The sequence below is a fragment of the Eublepharis macularius genome, chromosome 9 (assembly GCF_028583425.1).
Source record: "Eublepharis macularius isolate TG4126 chromosome 9, MPM_Emac_v1.0, whole genome shotgun sequence".
Lineage (NCBI taxonomy): Eukaryota > Metazoa > Chordata > Lepidosauria > Squamata > Eublepharidae > Eublepharis > Eublepharis macularius.
This window is the reverse complement of record NC_072798.1, coordinates 98,716,656-98,736,066: the sequence shown is the minus strand read 5'-3', so window position 1 is coordinate 98,736,066 and position 19,411 is coordinate 98,716,656. Positions and strand designations below refer to the sequence as shown.

Genomic DNA, 19,411 nt, shown 5'->3' with positions numbered 1-19,411 from the left:
TAAAGATTGGGATAACATTCGCTCTTCTCCAATCTTGTGGCACATCCCCAGTCCTCCAGGAGGCCTTGAAGATGATGGGCAGGGGTTCTGCAAGTTCTCTGGAAAGTTCTTTCAGCACTCTTGGGTGCACCCCATCCGGCCCAGGGGATTTGTATTCATCCAGTGCAGCCAGATGCCTCTCCACTACCTCTCTGCCAATGCCAATTAGCCACTCAGGTGTCCTGCATGAGTCAATCTTCTACCTACAGCTCCATTTATTAATAGCGCACAAGCTCTGACAACTGGAAGTTACAGGGTGTTGTCAAACATTCCTGTAGAAGAAACACCTAGGAAAAAATGTTTCTGCTTTTCTATACCTTTTCCTTTTTTGCCTTAGTGGAATTTAAAGTTCTGCTTTCCCAAAAATATACACTGCAATTATGTGTGCAGGGTGCTGTGAACTGGCTGTAGCATGCTCTGTACCCCAAGTAGGATTGCCAGGTCCCCTTACCCTCCTGGACGACCCAGTACTTACCAGCTTCAGAATCTTCGGCACTCCCAGTGCCAATGTGACAACCTCACTTCCAGGAGTGATGTCATCGCACCAGCTGTGGTTATGTTCCCACACGTCCTGCCGGGCTGATTCTTTAAGAATTGGCGTATTGGGGTCCCAAATCAGCTCCAAGAGAAAATGCAGGAATATTCCAGCAGCCAGCACAATGATGTCACTCCTGGAAGTGATGTCGTTGCACCCCACCAGGGGTACATCCGCTGCGGGCTAGCCCAGGAGGTATTTTGCCTCTCAGGCTCATTCCCCTGCCCCCAGCAGCCCTACCCAGAACATTTATTGCCTTAGTGAACGGGACCGCACAAACAAGCCATGCCTTTTGTGAGGCTCTCTGTTTCTTTTAATTAAAATGCAGACATGTTATAAATTTTAAAAGATGTAACAGCACTAGCTGTAGTTTCATTTGCGCGTGAAAAGTGATTCCCCTGAAAGCCACTTTTCTGGTTTTATTATACGGCTGTAATTCACTTTGAGAAGGCTTTTTGCTGAGTACATTATTTTTCTACAAAATAACATATTTTTCTATAGAATAGGTTTTTTGATAAAAATTAGTTGAGGTGCTTTGTGCAAATTTAAAGTGAAGAACAAAAGAGATTTCATTCATACTCATGACATCGGATGGGTATTGCTAGCATTTATTACCAGTATTCCAGTATCTTCCCAAAACATTGGAAGCATTGGAATACGCATCTCCTTTTAAAAGATTTTAACTTTTTAAACATCAGCATCTAAAGCCAGGCTTGGAGCCGTTTGTGATCAAAAATTTCAGAATGTTTGGAATAATTCCTATGAAATAAAACATAGGGAAGATTGGTGATTCAAATACTAGATTCCGTCACTGAAATACTTCCTGAAAAATCTATGTGGGTTTTCTTTGAGACCATTTCCAGTGTCCATGCTCAGCCCCGGTTTTGTTACAGTACCGTCAAATAAGAATAGTTAATTATCTGGTGGAAAAAGCATGTGTACACTAAGCCACAATACCATAGTGCTTTCTTCACTCATTCTAAAGGATAAGGGTGTTCGAAGAATGAGGCTTTTTACATTTTATATTGTGAGCTATGATGTGGTATGCAGGTAGTCAAGAAGAACCAGTTTTGAAACTTGGGAAACAGGAGTACATAAGTGGGATGGAAGTATGTGTGGAACATCAGTATCCTGAACATATTTTGCCAGCACTGGCTTGATTAACACATTTGGCAATACTCCATGGTATGTTTATTCAAGGAGCAAATCACTTCCAAAAGCAGTTTCTTAGTATAATATGGCATCCTGATGTTAAATAAAAGCTCCCTATGGGAGGAAAACTAGCATGCCAAAGAGAGGAGCAAGAGGGGGCATTTTTGTCTGACGGCTCTGTTGGGTTTTGCTTTATTTTAACTTCAGGGAGCATGTAATTTTCCACTTGCCCATCTGATATGAAATATTGTCTCTACTACAGAAAGTAGATGAAGGAGTAATTCATCAGTCAGCTGGAGGTTACACACTCCTGAATCTTAAGAACTCTCTCGGAAAAAAAGCTCTGCAGCTGCTTGTTAAGTGGCTCTCAGTTTTTTTTCCTTAGAAGTCCAGTTGATTGAAAATGTGCAGGTCTTCTTGCAACAGCACACATAATATTCCCCAGTGGCATTTATAAAATGATACGATCAGCATTTATAAAAACTGCTCACGTTCTCAAGCACCTCCAATGCATCCAAGGCAGCTTTCAGATCCAACGAAGCCAGCTGGGAGCTGAAGCCTTCTGCTACCTGCAATGCTTGTCCCCAAATGTTCCCCCTCCCCAGCTAGGCTTATTTGTGTTGTCAAAGTCAACGCTGAGGGGGAATCTCAGTAAGGTTATTCTGCAGAGGATATGAAGACACAAGTCTTCAACTCCCCCCCCCACCCTTTGATCATTAAAATCAGATACTTCACTTACCCCTGAGCTAGGGTTACCACCTTCCAGGGGGGCCTGGAGATCTCCCCAAATAACAACTGATCTCCAGACAGCAGAGTCACTTTCCCTCAAGAAAATGGTTGCTTTGGAGGGTGAACTCTATGGCATTGTACCGTACTGAGGTCCCTCCCCAAACCCTGTCCTCATCAGGCTCCACAGCCAAATCTCCAGGAATTTCGTAACCCAGAGTTGCCAACCTTAACCCCTACTTCCTTTGTGGTAGGTTCAGACCCTGATTAAGACATATGGATCTGCTGCCCTCACATCTAGGCTACGTAACAATTGTGATTGTGATCATTGAGTCTCTCTATACAAGACATCTGGAGTGTGTTCTTCAAGTGTCGGTTAACGCAATGTTTCCTGGGTACTGTAGTTTTAAAAGAGTCGTTTGGATCGCTGTGGAGAGGAAGGTTGAAAATACAAGCAAAATTAGGTTAGAAATGTTTTTCTAGTGTAGTTTATGGGCATTTAGTCCCTCCACCCACCCACCCCCCAACTGGGTGGAATCTGCGAGGTCTTAAAAGTTTTCAAAAACAGAGCAGAGCAAGATGACTGGTAGAGAGGAACTTTGCAATTCCACCCAGAGATGTCAGTGTATAGGCTTTCTAGTTCAACTGTGCCATAGTACGTCTGATTATTTGTTATGAAGTCTGTTTATTCCATGTATTCAGTTCAGGCAAGTCTGCAGACTATTGCTCAGGAGTTGGCAATGAGGACAGGAGGGCTCCAGAACTCATCATGCTTTTATTTGGATTTTAATCTATCAGGATCAAATACTTGCAACTGGTTTTATGTGCCACAAAACGTCCTTATCTTATAGAACCAATGCCATTCCTTATGATGGAATATGATGTAAAAGCTGCAGCCAGAAAAAAGTCTTTGGGTTGGATCCAATTAGCTTTTCCACCAGTGAACTGGGGAGGAATGAGGTCCACTTTGGCCACCCAAAAGGCTGCGTTGGGGATCATGGTACATATATGGTGTGATGGGCACTGGAGTAAAGAGGGGGATTAGGGGAGATGAAGTGAAAAAGCTGGCTGGATCTAACCCTATATGTTCTTTTAGGTGATTCTAGGTTACTAAGTCCATTGAAGTCAGTGGGTTTAGAAGAATGTAACTGCCTAGTATCTCTGTGTCAATAAACTACATATGAAGCTCTGTTTCCTCTGAGATCTTCAAACATATTGCAACTCAACAAGGTCTTATTTTTTTTTACCAGGTCCAGACTATAAGGATTTGGATGTTCATCTTCGGAGAATGGAATCTGGTTTTGGCTTCAGAATTCTTGGAGGAGATGAACCCGGACAGCCCGTGAGTTGTTTCTGCATGACTTTCCACTTCGTAATTTCAGTCTCTTTTGAGCTGTCAGAAAAATATCACTTCGTATCGGGGTCATATTGGAACGGCACTTTTTCTTGTTCAGACATTGAAAAAAACAGGTCTCCCAAGCTATCAGCCTCTCCATCTCAAAGCTGTCATTGTGCATCAGTCTGGATTAAGTTTCCAAGTGTGTACTTTTTACAGAGCTCAATTTTTTCCTGGTATGTTTCAATTATTGACTTGTATGACATGATTGGCTAGCTGCAATGGCAAAAAAAAAGATATCACATGAAAGTTTGGGCAGGCAAACTTGGTATGCAACACCGAGCGTTACTTGAAGGCTAAATATAGCAGTTTTGTGATTTGAAACTACTGTTAATATTATTCATTTGTGGAAGTCAACAAACATCCTAAAATGATTTGCATTTCATTATGAAATGTACACATGATTACTTTCATTAGTCATCCACTGAAAGAGTGTGGTATCAAAATAGAATTAGGCTTTCCATTCCATCCCAGGATAGTTCTGCAGGATAAATGTAAAGTATAAGTACTCCTAACTTATGGTACATTAGACCTAGAAGGAAACATTATTAATATTTTCACAATGGCATAATCAACGTTTGTAGTCCTTTAAGGACCCAAGATAGAACATGGACACTTCAGATGTCACCAAACACGAAAGGAATATGTGGCATGTATGCGAGCATACCTGCCATGATTGTATTTTGCATTTTATAATGGTCAATGCTGTTTTGTACTGTTTGCCAGAATTATATGCTGTAACTCTGTGTGATCATCTGAGAGTGTCTTAACTTCTGATATGAATTGTAGGAGAGCCAGTGGGCCCCTCCCTTATCTGTTGGAAATATGTACTTTCACTTTTCTAGCAAGTGTCCTTGAGGAGAGCTGCTGGCAGCAAACATTGTAACTTTCCCAGGGACTGGGATATTGTGCTTTGTACTTCATGCAGTCTAAACTAATCTGTTCCCATGCTACCTCTTTGGGGTTTCGCGCCAGAAAGTCAATGGACCTGGGAGGGCGGGAAGTTTCCCTATAATTAGTTATGCCTTTGTTTGAATTGTCACTTCTGCCAATTGACACCATAGGGTGAATACCTATACTGTTTGGATCTCAATAAAGCTACTTCGACTGGAACACCTGCATGTTAACTGTGGAGGGCTTGAGGAACCTAACTGCCAGGGACTGACATTTTGGCAAAAGTGCTTTTTCCCTCTGGACCCAAAACCTCTGGAGTTCGGCTGCCAGCATCATGCCGTTCGAGGTGGACCCAGGGACGATGGAGCTGGAAGAATCACACCCTGTCCTTGAACCCCAGCTGGTTCCAACGCTGGGAGACGTAATGGCTGGGGATTTTACTGCTGAATCAATACCCAGAGTCCATAATGGAGAGGAGGACCTGGTGAATCAAGACCCCGCAGAGATGTGTGGGCTCAGAGCAGTGGTCACTGCCCCAACACATGAAGGACGTGGAGAAAAGAAAAAAAGGAGCGCTGCTCATCGAAGCTGGCCCCTTGCTACTCCCCAAGAGTGGGTGCCATGATGGTCAACGACCCAAAGGATCAGCGAGGGAGAGTTATGGTGGGGGGGAGTCATTTCCCCCCCATCAGTCCCTTGACCTGGGAGAGTACTTTGCATTTGGGGAGGCCAATAAACAGGGAGCCTCCAACAAACTAAAGGAGCCCATGGAGTATGGAACTCTACCATCTACAGAGTTTGTTCGTGAAGACCCCGCAGAAGTGCATGGGCTCAGCACAGCGGTGGCTAGGCCGATAGACCTGTTATGGAGCATGACACTGGAACTTTATGTTAAGACTGTGTTAATGCAAGGCGAGGTCACCCCACTGGAAGAGATTTCGCCTGACACTCTACATCCCCAGTTAGGGGAAACTGAAAGCGTTGGGATGGAGCCCCAAGAATGTGTAGGGCGGGAGCCCCAACAAAGTCCCACAGGTGGAGGCCCGGAGATGATGGAGTCCCGAGAGCTAAAGATTATACGAGCTGAAATGGATGAATTCCGGTGGGACATGGGACAATTAATGCAAGTTTTGCAAGAAATGATGCGTGGGTCACCTGGAGTTGGGACCCAAGCGGGAGCACAACCTGATGCAAAGGGACAAGCATCAGGGCCACAAAAAGCAGCACCCATGCAACCCTCATCAGAACTAACCGCTCCCAAGCGAGATGGGATGGTCAGGGGGTTGACCCCCCCCCCGAGCTGTTCCTAAGTGTTGCCAAAACATGGACTAGCAACGGGATTACAACTGATCCAGCATGGCCAACAAAAGGCCACTGCACCGCACCCGAGAGGATCAACTCCTCAGAGTGGCACAGGGATGTTGCCACAGGTCAGATTGGCGATGGGATTACAATTAGCTCCTGCTACTTCACAGTTGGATTACAGTTAAGATCTGCTACCTTGCAGCAGGCTATCATCGGGAGGTCGCCAATACACAGACAGGTGACAGGATTACAAGTACCTCTGGCGCTGGTGCCATAGGTTGTTCCACAGCCCTGAAGGGGACTGGGAGCGCCTGTACTCCAAACGCAGCGGCCAATGACACTTGCACCCCTGGAGGCCACCACAGCACCAAGGCAACCTTCATCCATGAGGCCGCTGCAGGGAGTACCGATTGGAACGCAAGTCAGCCCCCCAAGACAAGGTGTACTGATGGGTCCACCCCCTCAGAGGGCATCAGTCGGTCAACCACATCAAGGAACACTGGTAGGCCTGCCACTGCTTCTGCCCGGGGGGGACAACCACCACAATGTCCCCCTGTTCCCCCACCCCAAGCACCGCTAGTGGGGATACAGATGGCACAAACAGGATATGGAATACCGTGTGGCCTGCCGCCTCAGGGGGTCCCTCCCCCATAACCTTTCATTGGAGAACCAAGAGGGCAGCTGCCGATGCTCTAGCCACAGGTGATCCCTCTACCATATAGAGGTCCTGCGCTACCACCACCCCCAGGAGGGTAGGGAGGGCCTCTTCCACCACCTCCCCCTGCAGCCCCGATTCTCGGAATGCAAGCTGGTCCAGTGGGAGGACACCATGCAAGGGGCTTACACCCGAGTTGGCCCAAGCTTGATGCAAGGTTCGACGGGAACCCAGAAGAATTAGGATTCTTCATTGTGCAAACCCTAGAGAATTTTAAGGATTTTTCACCTTTTCCCTAATGAACATAGCCAGGTGAGCCATTTAGGATCACGCTTAGGTGGACCCGCAGCTACATGGTATGTGACACTATATGAAGTTAATGCACCCAAGCTGTGGACCCTCGATGAGTTCGTGCGACTGCTGAGAGCCCAGTTTGAAGATCCTCTGAAAGAGGAGGGCTAGAACAAAACTAAAAGCAATCCAACAAGGGCACAGACCACTATGTGTCAGGATCTGTCATGCTAAGAGAGCTTAACCTAAGTCACACCATGTTAATTTGGGTAGTTGTTTAGTCTTTCTCTCCCTCCAGGTCTAGCTATGTCGTGACCGCACTTTCCATGGGAGAGGATGCTGCGTCTTATCTGTTTTTCTTCAGAGTCGACCTTGACGGACCAGCTTTCCCACAGAAGAGCGCCCAGCAATGTGAACTCTGGGGGGAGGCTGGGAACGGAGGGTTTGATCTGTAACAACTTTCTTTTTGTAACTCATTCCTAACAAACCTTGTGCTCAGCCAGGATCTTCTTGGTCCTGGAATGTGGACATCTGGGCCTGTATGCTGTCTTTCAAATAAACCTTTTGAAATCAAGAGACCTTGGCTTCTTGCAGAAGGGAGGAAGACAGACTCTGGCTAACTGGGATGCCATAGTCTGACAGTATGCAGCCAAAATACATGATTGGACTGAAGCGATCAAAATCGAATTCTTCCAAACTGGGCTGAATGAGGACTTAGTAGCGAAAGCCCTAGTGCAAGACGACCCCAGAACCCTGCTAGGATGGATCCATCTGCGTGTGAGGTCGAGAACTGAGACCAAGTGGTGAAGCTCCTAAAAACGCAACAAGGTGGGGGGGGGGTTGCAAAAAGCCACACTCGGAAACGGGAGCAAAGGACCAAAAATGAGATGGAGAGAGCCTTACATTGGAGACAAGGCCTAGGCCTGCAGTGCGGAGGAGTTGGCCACTGTGACGCATATGATTGACGTTTCCTCCCCCCCCCCCCACACACACACACCAATGTGGCTAGCCGGAAATGGCAGTTTGGGACGGAATGTTGGGGAAGCTGTCAGTTGGGAGTTGGAGGGAAAACAAGGGAGTGAAAGGGAGTTGGAGCCTGGCTTTTGACCAGAGAGGGTCAGCCAGAGAATCCTCTGTGTGAGGAAGAAAAGTTTGTGAAGCACTGTTAGTCCTCGGACTAAAGTGGGAAAAACCAGCACTAACTCCTGCTTAGACTTGAGAGATCTGGGAATTATAGTGGGCCAAAGAAGTGGGTAGAAAGGAGTCTCCCCTTCAGTGCCAGGAACAGGATTATAGCTCATAACTATTACGCCTGCCCAGTATCTAGCAAGGGTTTGTCTCAGTGGAGCACCCTTAAGTCTGGAAAGGAGGGAAAGTCCGACTGTGTTTGTGCTTTAAAAGGGAAACATTTGTGAAGCAGTGTCAACCTCTGAAAGAAGCCAGCAACCTTGTGTTAAACCAAATGTTTTGTGCCTCACACCAGTGAAGTTGCTGTATAAAAACCTTTCTGTTGCTTAAGTTCAAACACCTGCCTACCTGCCTTTTGACTTTAACCTACTGTAAATAAACAGTCTCCCACAGGAAAAGTGTTTTTGCCATATATCAAAGGAATCACTGATCAGCTGGGAAAGCTTATGAAAAAGCACAACCTACAAACAGTATTCAGACCCACCAGAAAAATACAACAGATGCTATGTTCAGCAAAAGACAGTAGAGACCCCCTCACCTCTGCAGGAGTATACCGCATTCCCTGCAGCTCTGGACAAGTTTACATCGGGACCACAAAGCGTAGCATCCAGACAAGAATAAAAGAACATGAAAGACACTGCAGACTTGGACAACCTGAAAAATCAGCAGTGGCTGAACATAGCCTAATTCAAACAGGACACAGTATCCTATTCCAGGACACTAAAATACTGGACAACACTTCCAACTACTTTGTCAGATTGCACAGGAAAGCTATTGAAATTCATAAGCATAAGCACAATTTCAACAGGAAAGAAGAGACTTTAAGAATGAATAGAGCATGGTTTCCAGTCCTGCAAAACACCAGGCTAACAAAATACTCTACATCCCACAATAGCCCTGCAGAGAAGATTAGCATATCAAGCACCAATCCACATGCAAAAGAACCTCCTCAGGATACAGTGAAGCCTCCCTCCATTAGCATTCCACACCCTGGGAAATTCTTACAGGATGACTCAGCCCAAACCCACCTTCCTGAGTAGATATAAATTACCTGCCAACATCTTCTCTACACTGTGACACTGAGAGATCTCTGTCTTTTGGTGCTCTACCGCTGAAGATGCCAGCCACAGCTGCTGGCGAAACATCAGGAACTACAATGCCAAGACCATGGCTATACAGCCCGAAAAATCTACAACAACCATCGTTCTCCGGCCATGAAAGCCTTCGACAATATATTTTTAATATTTCTTAAGGGTGGGACAAGAAGGAAAGTTGAAGCTTAACATCAACCATGCTACCAGAGGCTTCCCAGCCCAGTATACAGCTTCATAGGCTTAAAGAGGAGAAGTTTTACCTCAGGGTAGGGGAAGGTCAGCCTAAGCCTGAGTTGGATGTGGGTTTGTGGCAGCCACTTTGCTTCCAAATGTCCTAGAAGGGGAGAACTCATGGATAGAAGTTGCCCCGCGAGGAAAGTGGCATCGCCAGCCAAAGTGGCACCGAAGAGAACACTCCAGAGATGGAGTAAAACTGAAACTGGGCTTGAAGCCATTGAAACCCCAGAGGCAACAAACGAGACCTGCTCGGAAGGAGAGGAGGACCAAGCCGCCCCACCAATGGGAAACGCAAGTGGCCTGCCATGAAAAGGTCTCGACGGCAGGTCCAAAAAGAACCAACACCAACAAAGGTGAGACCAAAAGGGGCCTTGCTTTTCATGCCAGTGACTTTAGTTACTCACATGCAAGTGCAAGCGTTAATCGATTTGGGATGCACTTGGGCTTTGATAGCCCCAACCCTAGTCACAAGATTGGGGGTGAATGTAAATGAACTAGAACACCCCGTTGTGTTCGAACAAATGGATGGGTCCCGCATGAAAGGGGAACCCGCTAGCTATCAAACTGAACCAGCCCCGCTGGGCATGGGAAAATCATTGGGAATCCAGAACTTTTGTAGTGAGCACAGCTACCAAGTACCCACTTGTGCTAGGAATCTGGTGGCTTTGGGACCATGACCCATATATCAAATGGAAAATGGGAGAATTGTATTTTGATGAAGGGAAATGCCAAGGGCATGTGTGGGCCCAGGAATGGGGCCAAAAAGCACACACACACCCCTAGAAGCTGTGTTACTAACTCAAGAACAAGTAGAGCAAATTACTCCTGAATATCGGGACTTAAAACAAGTGTTTTGGGGGGAAGAAGGTAATGAGCTTCCCCCACCCCCACCGAGCTACTGACTGTGCTATTGAACTCATCCCAGGACAGAAGCTGCCAAAAGGGAAATTGTACTCTATGAGCCGGGAGGAACAGGAGGAGCTGAGAGACTTCATTGACAAAAACTTGGCATGAGGATTCATCCACCCCGCCAGCTCTCCCCATGCCGCACTGGTGACTTTGTACTGATTATAGAAGAATAAATGCTGTTTCGATGTCTAATGCCTACCCCCTCCCTTTCTTTAAGGACTTACTGAGCATTGTGGCGCACTTTACTGAGCGTTGATGCGTACTTCCAAGTACAAATAAGGGAGGGGGGTGACTGGAAAACTGCTTTCAACACCCCGTTGGGACAATTTGCAAGTTTTCTGATTACAAGGGGCTTCGGGATTTTTTATGAATTTAATTAATGAAGTTTTGCATAAATACCTATACAAAGGTGTGGTGGTTTATCTTCATGACGTGTTGATTTATTCAACAGATTATGTGTCCCATGTGACATTGGTCAGAGAAGTGCTCAAAACTTTAAATGACAATCACTTATCAGTAAAACTGGTATTATATATTGAGAGCCAGTGTGGTGCAGTGTCAAGTGTCAGACTAGGATCTGGGAGTGGTGGAGAGTGTCCACAAGTCACAGCTGACTTATGGCAACCCCTGGTGGGGTTTTCATGGCAAGAGACTAAGAGAGGTGGTTTGCCATTGCCTGCCTCTGCAACCCTGGTCTTCCTTGGAGGTCTCCCATCCAATTACTAACCAAGGCTGACCCTACTTAGCTTCTGAGGTCTGACGGGATCAGGCTCACCTGGGCTATCCAGGTCAGGGCAGGGCCTGGGAGACCCAGGTTCAAATCCTCACTTTGTCATGGACACTTGCTGGGTGGCTTTGGGCCATTCATATACTCTCGGCCTAATATACCTCACAGGGAGGATAAAATGGGAGGGCAGAATGGATAAGAGAATGGTGTAAGCCACTTTGAGTCTCCATCAGGGAGGAAGGCTGGGTATAAATGAAATAAATAAACCAAGTACATGATTGCCTTTCTCAGCCAAAGCTGGGATCCTGGATGTTGCAGACCATCTAGCCCAGCCTACGGCTCAGTGCAGGAATGCAAAGCTAGAGCATTCCTGAGAGCCGCCTGGCTAGATGTACCCAAGTCCCAGGTTGAAAGATGCAGTGGCAGAAGCTCTTTTGCCTAGAAGGCTGAGGAGAGCATACTATGTTTGCCGAATACCGTGGCCATTGCAACGTGGCTGCATAACCCCAAAGCAACTCAAGACAATGCACGGTGAACTACGTGTTGCCCTAATTATGTCACTGTAACAAGCAGCCATGATGGCACTAATTTGGGAATCAGAGTGCTCATGGGAGATGCCACCCAAGCTGTTGCGTTCACAGTGCCAAGCGTAGCAGTCATTGATTGGTGACATTAATGTTAGTAGGAAACAGTTTCATGAATTGGGCATGGAGGTTGTATTTATTAGTTTATATTCTAATGAGTACATAGGAGTACATATTTAACTGGGCAGTTTCTGACATCTGGAATCTGTTCCTGGTACTTCAGTTTCGTCTTTTGTGTGTGCCTTGCTAACATTTTCCTATGAGGGCTGCAGGAATGATGACTCTTATAGATTCATTCCCCTTAAATGCAGGATTTCCGACTTTCCCTGGGGGCAGAATCCCCTTGTAGAAAGCAGCCTTTGGTTAAATGCAATGCGTAGTTGTTGTCCCAGTTTGAATCCTGAAATCAGCGACACATATGAGGCCTACACACGTACGATTTTATGAAAGGTGGGTGTTACATCAACATCTGTTTGTCCCCTGGAGTCAGGGGGTGGTAGATGTGCTGGGTGGGTGGGGAGTTAAGATGTGCCTTCACTCCTAACCCCACTCCTCATTGTGAGTCAGACTGTCTCCTGCAGGGTTGCCTGGCCTGGCAGGGACATGAGACAGGGGCATGGGAGAGTGGCTGTCAGTGACAGTATGACATCACTTCCAGGAAGACCCAGAAGTGATGTCACACTGTTGCTGATGAGAATGCTTTTTTCTTGTGCCAGCAGGCACATGGCAACCCTAGTCCCTTTTCCCTTTGCTAATCTTTTATGAGATGACCTAAAAGTCCCCTTGCTAAGGTACAATTACCAAAATTCATCATTAGTTAAGGTGGAGAGGTACAGAATCCAAGGCTAGAATTCCAAGAGAAGTTGTGTGTATGAATGGAAACACACAATGTTTTGTACTGGCACAGCAAGAAATAAAAGAGAGATTAAGAGTGAAAACACTACAAAGGTTCTGGTCTGGACTCAGCCTTCTTCTATCCTGCCAATGGCTTAGCTTTCCTGTTCAGAAAGTGCAGGGCCAGTGCCATGTTTTGAGGGGCCCTGGGTAGACAATGTCTACCTGCCACCAGGCACCCCTCTTGCCAGGCCCAGCACCAGGATCCTTCCCTTCCCACCCATGCCTGTATGCCCCCTCCCACCTGCCTGTGCATCCTTCTTCTATCTTCAAGCCTCTCCATTGCCTGGTGCATAGGAGGGGGTCCATGGCCGGGGGGCCCACCTGAAGCCTTGGGACCTGGCAGCTGCCTCTCCTCAGGGTACGTGGAGGCGAGTCCTGAGTAAGTGCCCAGACATGCCGGAGAAACGTTCCTTAGGTCTTCCTCTCTGCCTTCAGTAAAAAAAGATTGAAGGGAAACATCATTTCTTTTTTATTTTTGTGCTTTTGTTTCTTAGAAAGTAATATAGATTCTGCAGCTTTAAAAAAGAAATATATGAATTTCTTTTAAATGGGGCAAAGCATTTTTTAAGTGATTCTTTATATAGGACCATAGGAGAGGTTGCCTCAGGAAATACACATGAGCCACATCCATGCCAATACCAATGCTGTTATCAGCAGTGCTAATGCTAATGTAGACCTGTTGTCCTGAACCAATGCTTCATGCTGTAACTTGCTATAACTTGGTATCATATTGCCAGAGCCATAACTGTTTCTCTCACAGGGTTAGTGCAGGCGCTTATCTAACGGACTGTAGAATCTTTCAGTATTCATGACCTTGTATAATACTCACTCCCATGTATTGCTATGTCTTGCTTTCCCAGTGACTCAACTTGATAGTACAAATATGTAAGGCGTTCTCAGGACAAGTTCGCGCCAAAAGTCCTGTTTACTGTTGGGAGGGGGGAAGGAGCAAACGTGTGTGTTAAGAGGAAGGATTTTTCCACATATCACTATTCCTGTCAATCTTGCTCTTACTGCTTAGATGTTTTCCTTGCTTCTGAGTAATCCTATGGACATATATATGGAAGTGATTTGATTTCTGAATAAAACCATTTAACCAAGAGCCTGGACTTCTCGTTGCAATGGTACAGGGATCTGTCTGCCATATCCTGTCATCCACAGCCTGACATTTTGACAGGAATCACTCGTTTTCCTCTGCACCTGCTACCCTTGGAGAATGGCTACCGGCTTCACGTTGTCAGAGCCGGACCTGGGGCCAACGGAGCCAGAGGATCCCATCAATCCACTGGGAACAGGTGCAACTCCTGGAGGGACTTCTCGAGAGCTGGTACCTGTGACCGAAACAAGATTGGACTACTTAATGGACTCCAATGTAGCAGAGATGAGGGGCTTGGAGCCAGGGGAACTCTCCCGCTATATTGTGAACAGGGAGCAGTCCCCAAGGCCAGGTCTACCTACTATCAATGGAATCTACCACTCATGCATGGGTGGGGCCCTCACAAATCCATAACTGCAGAGGAGAGGATGCAACACCGTGGAGAGACAATGTACTTTCAATGTTTCGTCGAGGTTGAGGGGTATGTTGGCGAGCCAAGGGCAAGGGGAGCAGCTGCTCCAGCGGGCCACACACTGTGGAGTGTGATGAAACTGCGGATGGCCGAGACCAGTGAGTATCACCTCTTGAGAGAAATAATGGAGGAATTACAAATATCAGGGGACCCTGGATTACCCCCTAGCAACACCGTGGAATATTGTGGAGTTACAATTGAAACAGGAATAGATCCTTTGGACATCTGTGAGTTGGGAGCCGTGGCCAGGACAAGCAACCAGGATTGGGGCCAGACACTGCAGCTACCTGGGCTGCAGGATAAGGCAACACAATCGGTGTTGTTGGATTTACAAATGCATGGGGACCGTGGATTAATCCCTGGTAATGAGCGCGTTTTGGTGGATTACACCGTCGAGGACAAGACGGACTCCATGGAATCAAGTAACTCAGAGGCTGTGGCCGGGCCAGCGATCCCTATGGGGGCCAGAAGCCACAAACCATGAGATATGGGATGCATCTGACCCAGGAGGAACCAGCCCATGCCTTGAGGATACAACAAGAATGGGAGCGAAACCTCCTCAAAGGGCAAGAGAGCATAAGTTCACTGGAGGGACTGGTGAGGACAGGGACAGTGGCACACGGGGAATCAGGGGGGAAAATCTTCCCTGCCACAGTCAGGGAAAATGGAGCTGGGGGAGCTCTGCAAATTGGCCAAGAATCAATAAACTCTATAGGGATAGTGCCACCGGAAAGGGGAAGAGCGCTTTTGATGACTCCCGCACACAGTTAATGAGTGCCCAACTAATTCCCCCGACTACACAGTCTCCAGTAGTAGTTACTGGAATGGGGAGTCCCGCTCTGCCTCCCACCATAGTGACTGCACCAAATGTACCCTCCCAGGGAATGGGAATGGGTCCATCTGGGAGAGCACAACTGTTGATTGTTACTCCAGTCATGAACAGCTCAGAGGTGCCAATTGCCACAATGGGGATGAGAGTGTCAATGAACGTACAGGCTCAAGCTTCCCCCAACAGTAATGACGATTCCCATTTTACCACCCCAAGGGGGAGTGGGGCCCCAACAAGGGGGGACTCAGCCAATGAGGGTCCCGCTTGCTACAAGTACAGGAGAATTGGTTGACACCACAGGGATGAGGGTGCCCCAACCAGGCCAACTACAAGGGACTCCCCTTGAAGAATATTGGATCAACCACAGGGGACCCCTATCATCACCCCAATGGGGGCAGGAGTACAAATGGGCCATCTGCAACCCACAATATACCCTCCTCAGGGAGCCCCGAGGGCTCAAGTGCAAACCTTTCACCCTCAGTATAGAGGGGTGCCTCAAGCTGCTCCAATGGTATACAGAACAAATGGAGCCTATCAAATACCCTTCTTGGCACAGGGACATACTCAGCCACCCCCCAGAGCGGCCCCAATCCAGCAGCCGGCTGTGTATTAGTGAGCAGGAGCTCCCATGGCGGGACTGCCGCAAGGATGGTTCAAATTAGAAGCCACGTTGGATGGAAAACCTGGGAACTTGGGATTTTTTATAGCACAAGCAATGGAATTTTTCCAAGATTGGGGACATTGGTTTCCCATTGAGCACAGTCAGGTGAGCCATTTAGGACCTCGACTGAAAGGGGCGGCAACTGAATGGTATGTAACTTTGCATGACATGGGAGCACCTGAGCTGTATGACTTAAATGCTTTTGTATATGTGCTAAGAGCCCAATTTGAAGACCCACTAGAGGGAGAAAGGGCTCGAACAAAGCTCAGAACCACAAGACAGGGGTCCAGATCCATAAGTGAATATGCTGCTGAATTCAAGCAATTAGCCACCAAAGTTCAGGGCTATCATGAAGGAGTTAAAATTGAACTTTTCCAAAATGGATTGAATGCTGACCTGCTAGATAGAGCATTAATGCAGGATGACCCACAGACTCTGTTAGGTTGGAACCAATTAGCATGCAAGGTTGAAAACAAAACCCAAGTGGTGAAACACATAAGAATGCAAAAACATTTGGGGCTGAGGAGGCCAACCACCACAGACAGGGGACGTACCCCACAGGGGCCAAGGCCCCCCATCCCAGGAACTGAGAGAGACTTACGATAGAGACAAGGACTATGCTTACAATATGGGAATGTTGGACATTTCGCAGCACAATGCCCCGTAAGGCCGGCGCAGAGAAGGGGCCAAGGCACACTGAAAACCATGCCCCCCCCTAAACCACCGAGTCAGAGATTGTCTCCGAAACATGGGAGGCCAGAGACCAGCTTGGATGCCGATGAGAGTCCTGGAAATACTGAGGAACCCATACAAAAAGAAGCAGAGGAGGATTTTACCCTGCCATCAGGAAATAAGACAGACCTGCCGTGAAAAGGTCCCGATGGCAGGTCTCTATGGAGCCCAAACCACCAGAGGTCAGAGAAAGAGGGGCCATACTGTTTTATGCCTGTGATGTTACTGAATCCTAAAAAGGGAACTTGTGTATGGGTGCAAGCATTAATAGATTCCAGATGTTCCCGGGACTTAATATCACCAGCCCTGGTCACAGGACTAGGACTGGAGCTAATAAAACTCAAAGACCCTATAGTATTTGAGCAAATGGATGGGTCTAGTATGAATCACGCACCCTATAAAACTGAGCCTACCCCAACGAGCATGGGGGATCATTGGGAGAATCGAACATATGTAGTCAGTGATGTGGTCAAATATCCCTTGGTACTGGGAAGTCGTTGGCTGTGAGACCATGACCCGTACATCAAATGGTCCACAGGAATGGTGATCTTTAAAGGAGATCATTGTGCAAAACATGCCTGGACTAAAGTATGGGGCCAGAAGGCACCCTCCCCATTAGAAACTGTGTTATTGACCGCTGAAGAGGAAAAAGCCATTCCCCCCCAAATATCAAGATTTAAAACAAGTGTTTGATGAAAAAGAAGCTAATGAGCTTTCCCACCCACCCACACATACACAGAAGCACAGATTGTGCTATTGAACTCATTCCAGGGGTACGGTTGCCTAAGGAAAACTGTACCCTATGAGCCAAGAAGAAAGAAAGGAGCTGAGAGAGTTCATTGATAAAAACCTGGAGCAGGGATTCATCCACCCTGCCAGCTCCACCCATGCATCACCTGTGTTATTCCGCAAAAAGAAAGATGGGGGGCTGAGACTGTGTACTGATTATCAGGGAATAAGTGCTGTGTGTATGTCAAATGCGTACCACCTCCCTCTAATCAGAGACTTGCTCAGTGTGATGGCACAAGGGAAAATCTTCTCGAAGTTGGACTTAAAAGATGCTTTCTTCCGGGTAAGAATAAGGGAGGGAGATGAATGGAAGACTGCCTTTAATACCCCCCTGGGGAAGTTCGAATACTTCGTAATGCCTTTCGGCCTCCAAGGGGCCCCAGGTGTGTTTATGAATTTAATCAATGAAGTGCTACATGAGCACCTGTACAAAGGAGTGGTTGTTTAACCTAGATGATGTGCTGATTTATTCTGCTGATAAAGAATCCCATGTGGAATTGGTCAGAAAGGTGCTGACCACTTTAAAAAAGCAGAAGCTGCCAGTAAAATTGTCTAAATGTGAGTTCCACAAGGAAGATCTGGATTCCTTGGGGTACTGGTCTCACATCAAGGACTTAAAATGGACCTGGCAAAAATCCAAGTTGTAGCGGGGTGGGAACCGTCTAAAACTGGAAGGCAATTGCAATAGTTTCTAGGGTTTGCTAACTTTTATAGACCCTTCATAAAGAACTTTGCTCAAATGCTCTCTCTCACACAGACTTGCTAAAAACCAAGGGGAGGGGAGCACAAGGGGAAAAGCCTAGAGCTAAATTGAATTGGACTGCAGAGTGCCAAGATGCTTTTGAAAAGCTAAAAAAGTTGTTTATTTCAGAGCCAGTTCTACAGCACCCTGATGAGAACCGAAAATTTGTGGTCCAAGTAGATGCAAACGATACTGCCATGGGGGGGGGGTGCATTTTCTTACAAGTATATAATGAAGGGAAGTTGTGCCCCTGCACATACATTTCTAAAAAATTCTCTGAGACAGAACGCAACTGGAGCATGTGGGAGAAGGAATCCTTCGCAGTGAAATTTGCACTCACCACCTGGCGACATTGATTAGAGGGGGCCACAATTCCTTTTGAAGTATGGACTGATCACAAAAACTTAGAAGCGTTACATACTCCCCGTAGACTGAACGCCGAACAGTTAAGATGGGCAGAATTCTTTTCCAAATTCAATTTCATGTTGAAGTACCTCCCTGGCTGATCAAATTTCCTAGCAGACACACTTTCCCACATACCCCAACATGACAGCCAGAAGGAGGAGGTAATTGATACAATTTTCTCACCAGCTCAATTGGGAAGAGCGGTCACAACATGCGAAAGCACAAAGCCGCACTAAACTTGATCTTTCAGAATGGGGAGAGAGAATAAAAGCTGAAACTAAAAAGGAGGGGGGAAATGTGCTCAAAGCCAAACTGAAACAGGAGGAAGATTGCAACTGGTACAGAATGGGCAAATTATACATCCCAGCCAGTTTAAGGAAAGAAATCTTACAACAATGTCATGATGCCAAGACAGCTGGACATTTTGGCTATCTTAAAACCCTACACTTAATACAAAGACAGTTTTGGTGGCCAGCAATGAGAAAATATATTTCTCAATATGTATCCTCCTGCCTAGTATGTATAATGGGAAAATCTAGGAGGGGAAAAACCCCTGGACTCTTACAGCCCTTAGAAACTCCTCCTAGACCATGGGCTTTCAATGGACTTTATCACTGATCTTCCCCCCTTGAAAGGACACACAGTCATTTTAGTAGTGGATCTGTTTTCAAAACAGGCTCATTTTATTCCTTGTACTACAATCCCTGCAGCTAAGAAACTGGCCAGCCTGTTCATAAAACACGTGGTCAAACTGCACTCCTTTCCTAATAAAGTAATATCCGACCGAGGTCCACAGTTCGTTGCCAACTTCTGGCAGGAGCTTCTCAAAATTACTAGAATTGAACAAGGTCTTAGCTCCGCCTACCATCCTGAGAGTGACGGACAATCAGAACGCACAAATCAAGTGCTGGAACAGTTTTTAAGATGCTACATTAACTACCAACAGGATGATTGGATTGATTTTCTTGATTTTGCCAAATATGCATACAACAACTCAATACACAGCTCTACAGGAGCCACCCCTTTTAAAATAGTACATGGATATGAGGGAAATGC

At 46.6% G+C, this 19,411-nt stretch overlaps 1 protein-coding gene across 1 annotated transcript in view; it reads left to right on the top strand.

Annotated features, from left to right (window-relative positions):
- Nucleotides 1-19,411, top strand: part of MAGI2 (membrane associated guanylate kinase, WW and PDZ domain containing 2) — a 1,211,123-nt gene that overhangs the window by 1,089,328 nt on the left and 102,384 nt on the right. The window contains exon 13 of the mRNA XM_054988145.1: nt 3,703-3,794. Within this exon, the coding sequence (XP_054844120.1) occupies nt 3,703-3,794 (92 nt within the window). The remainder of the gene's footprint in view (nt 1-3,702; nt 3,795-19,411) is intronic.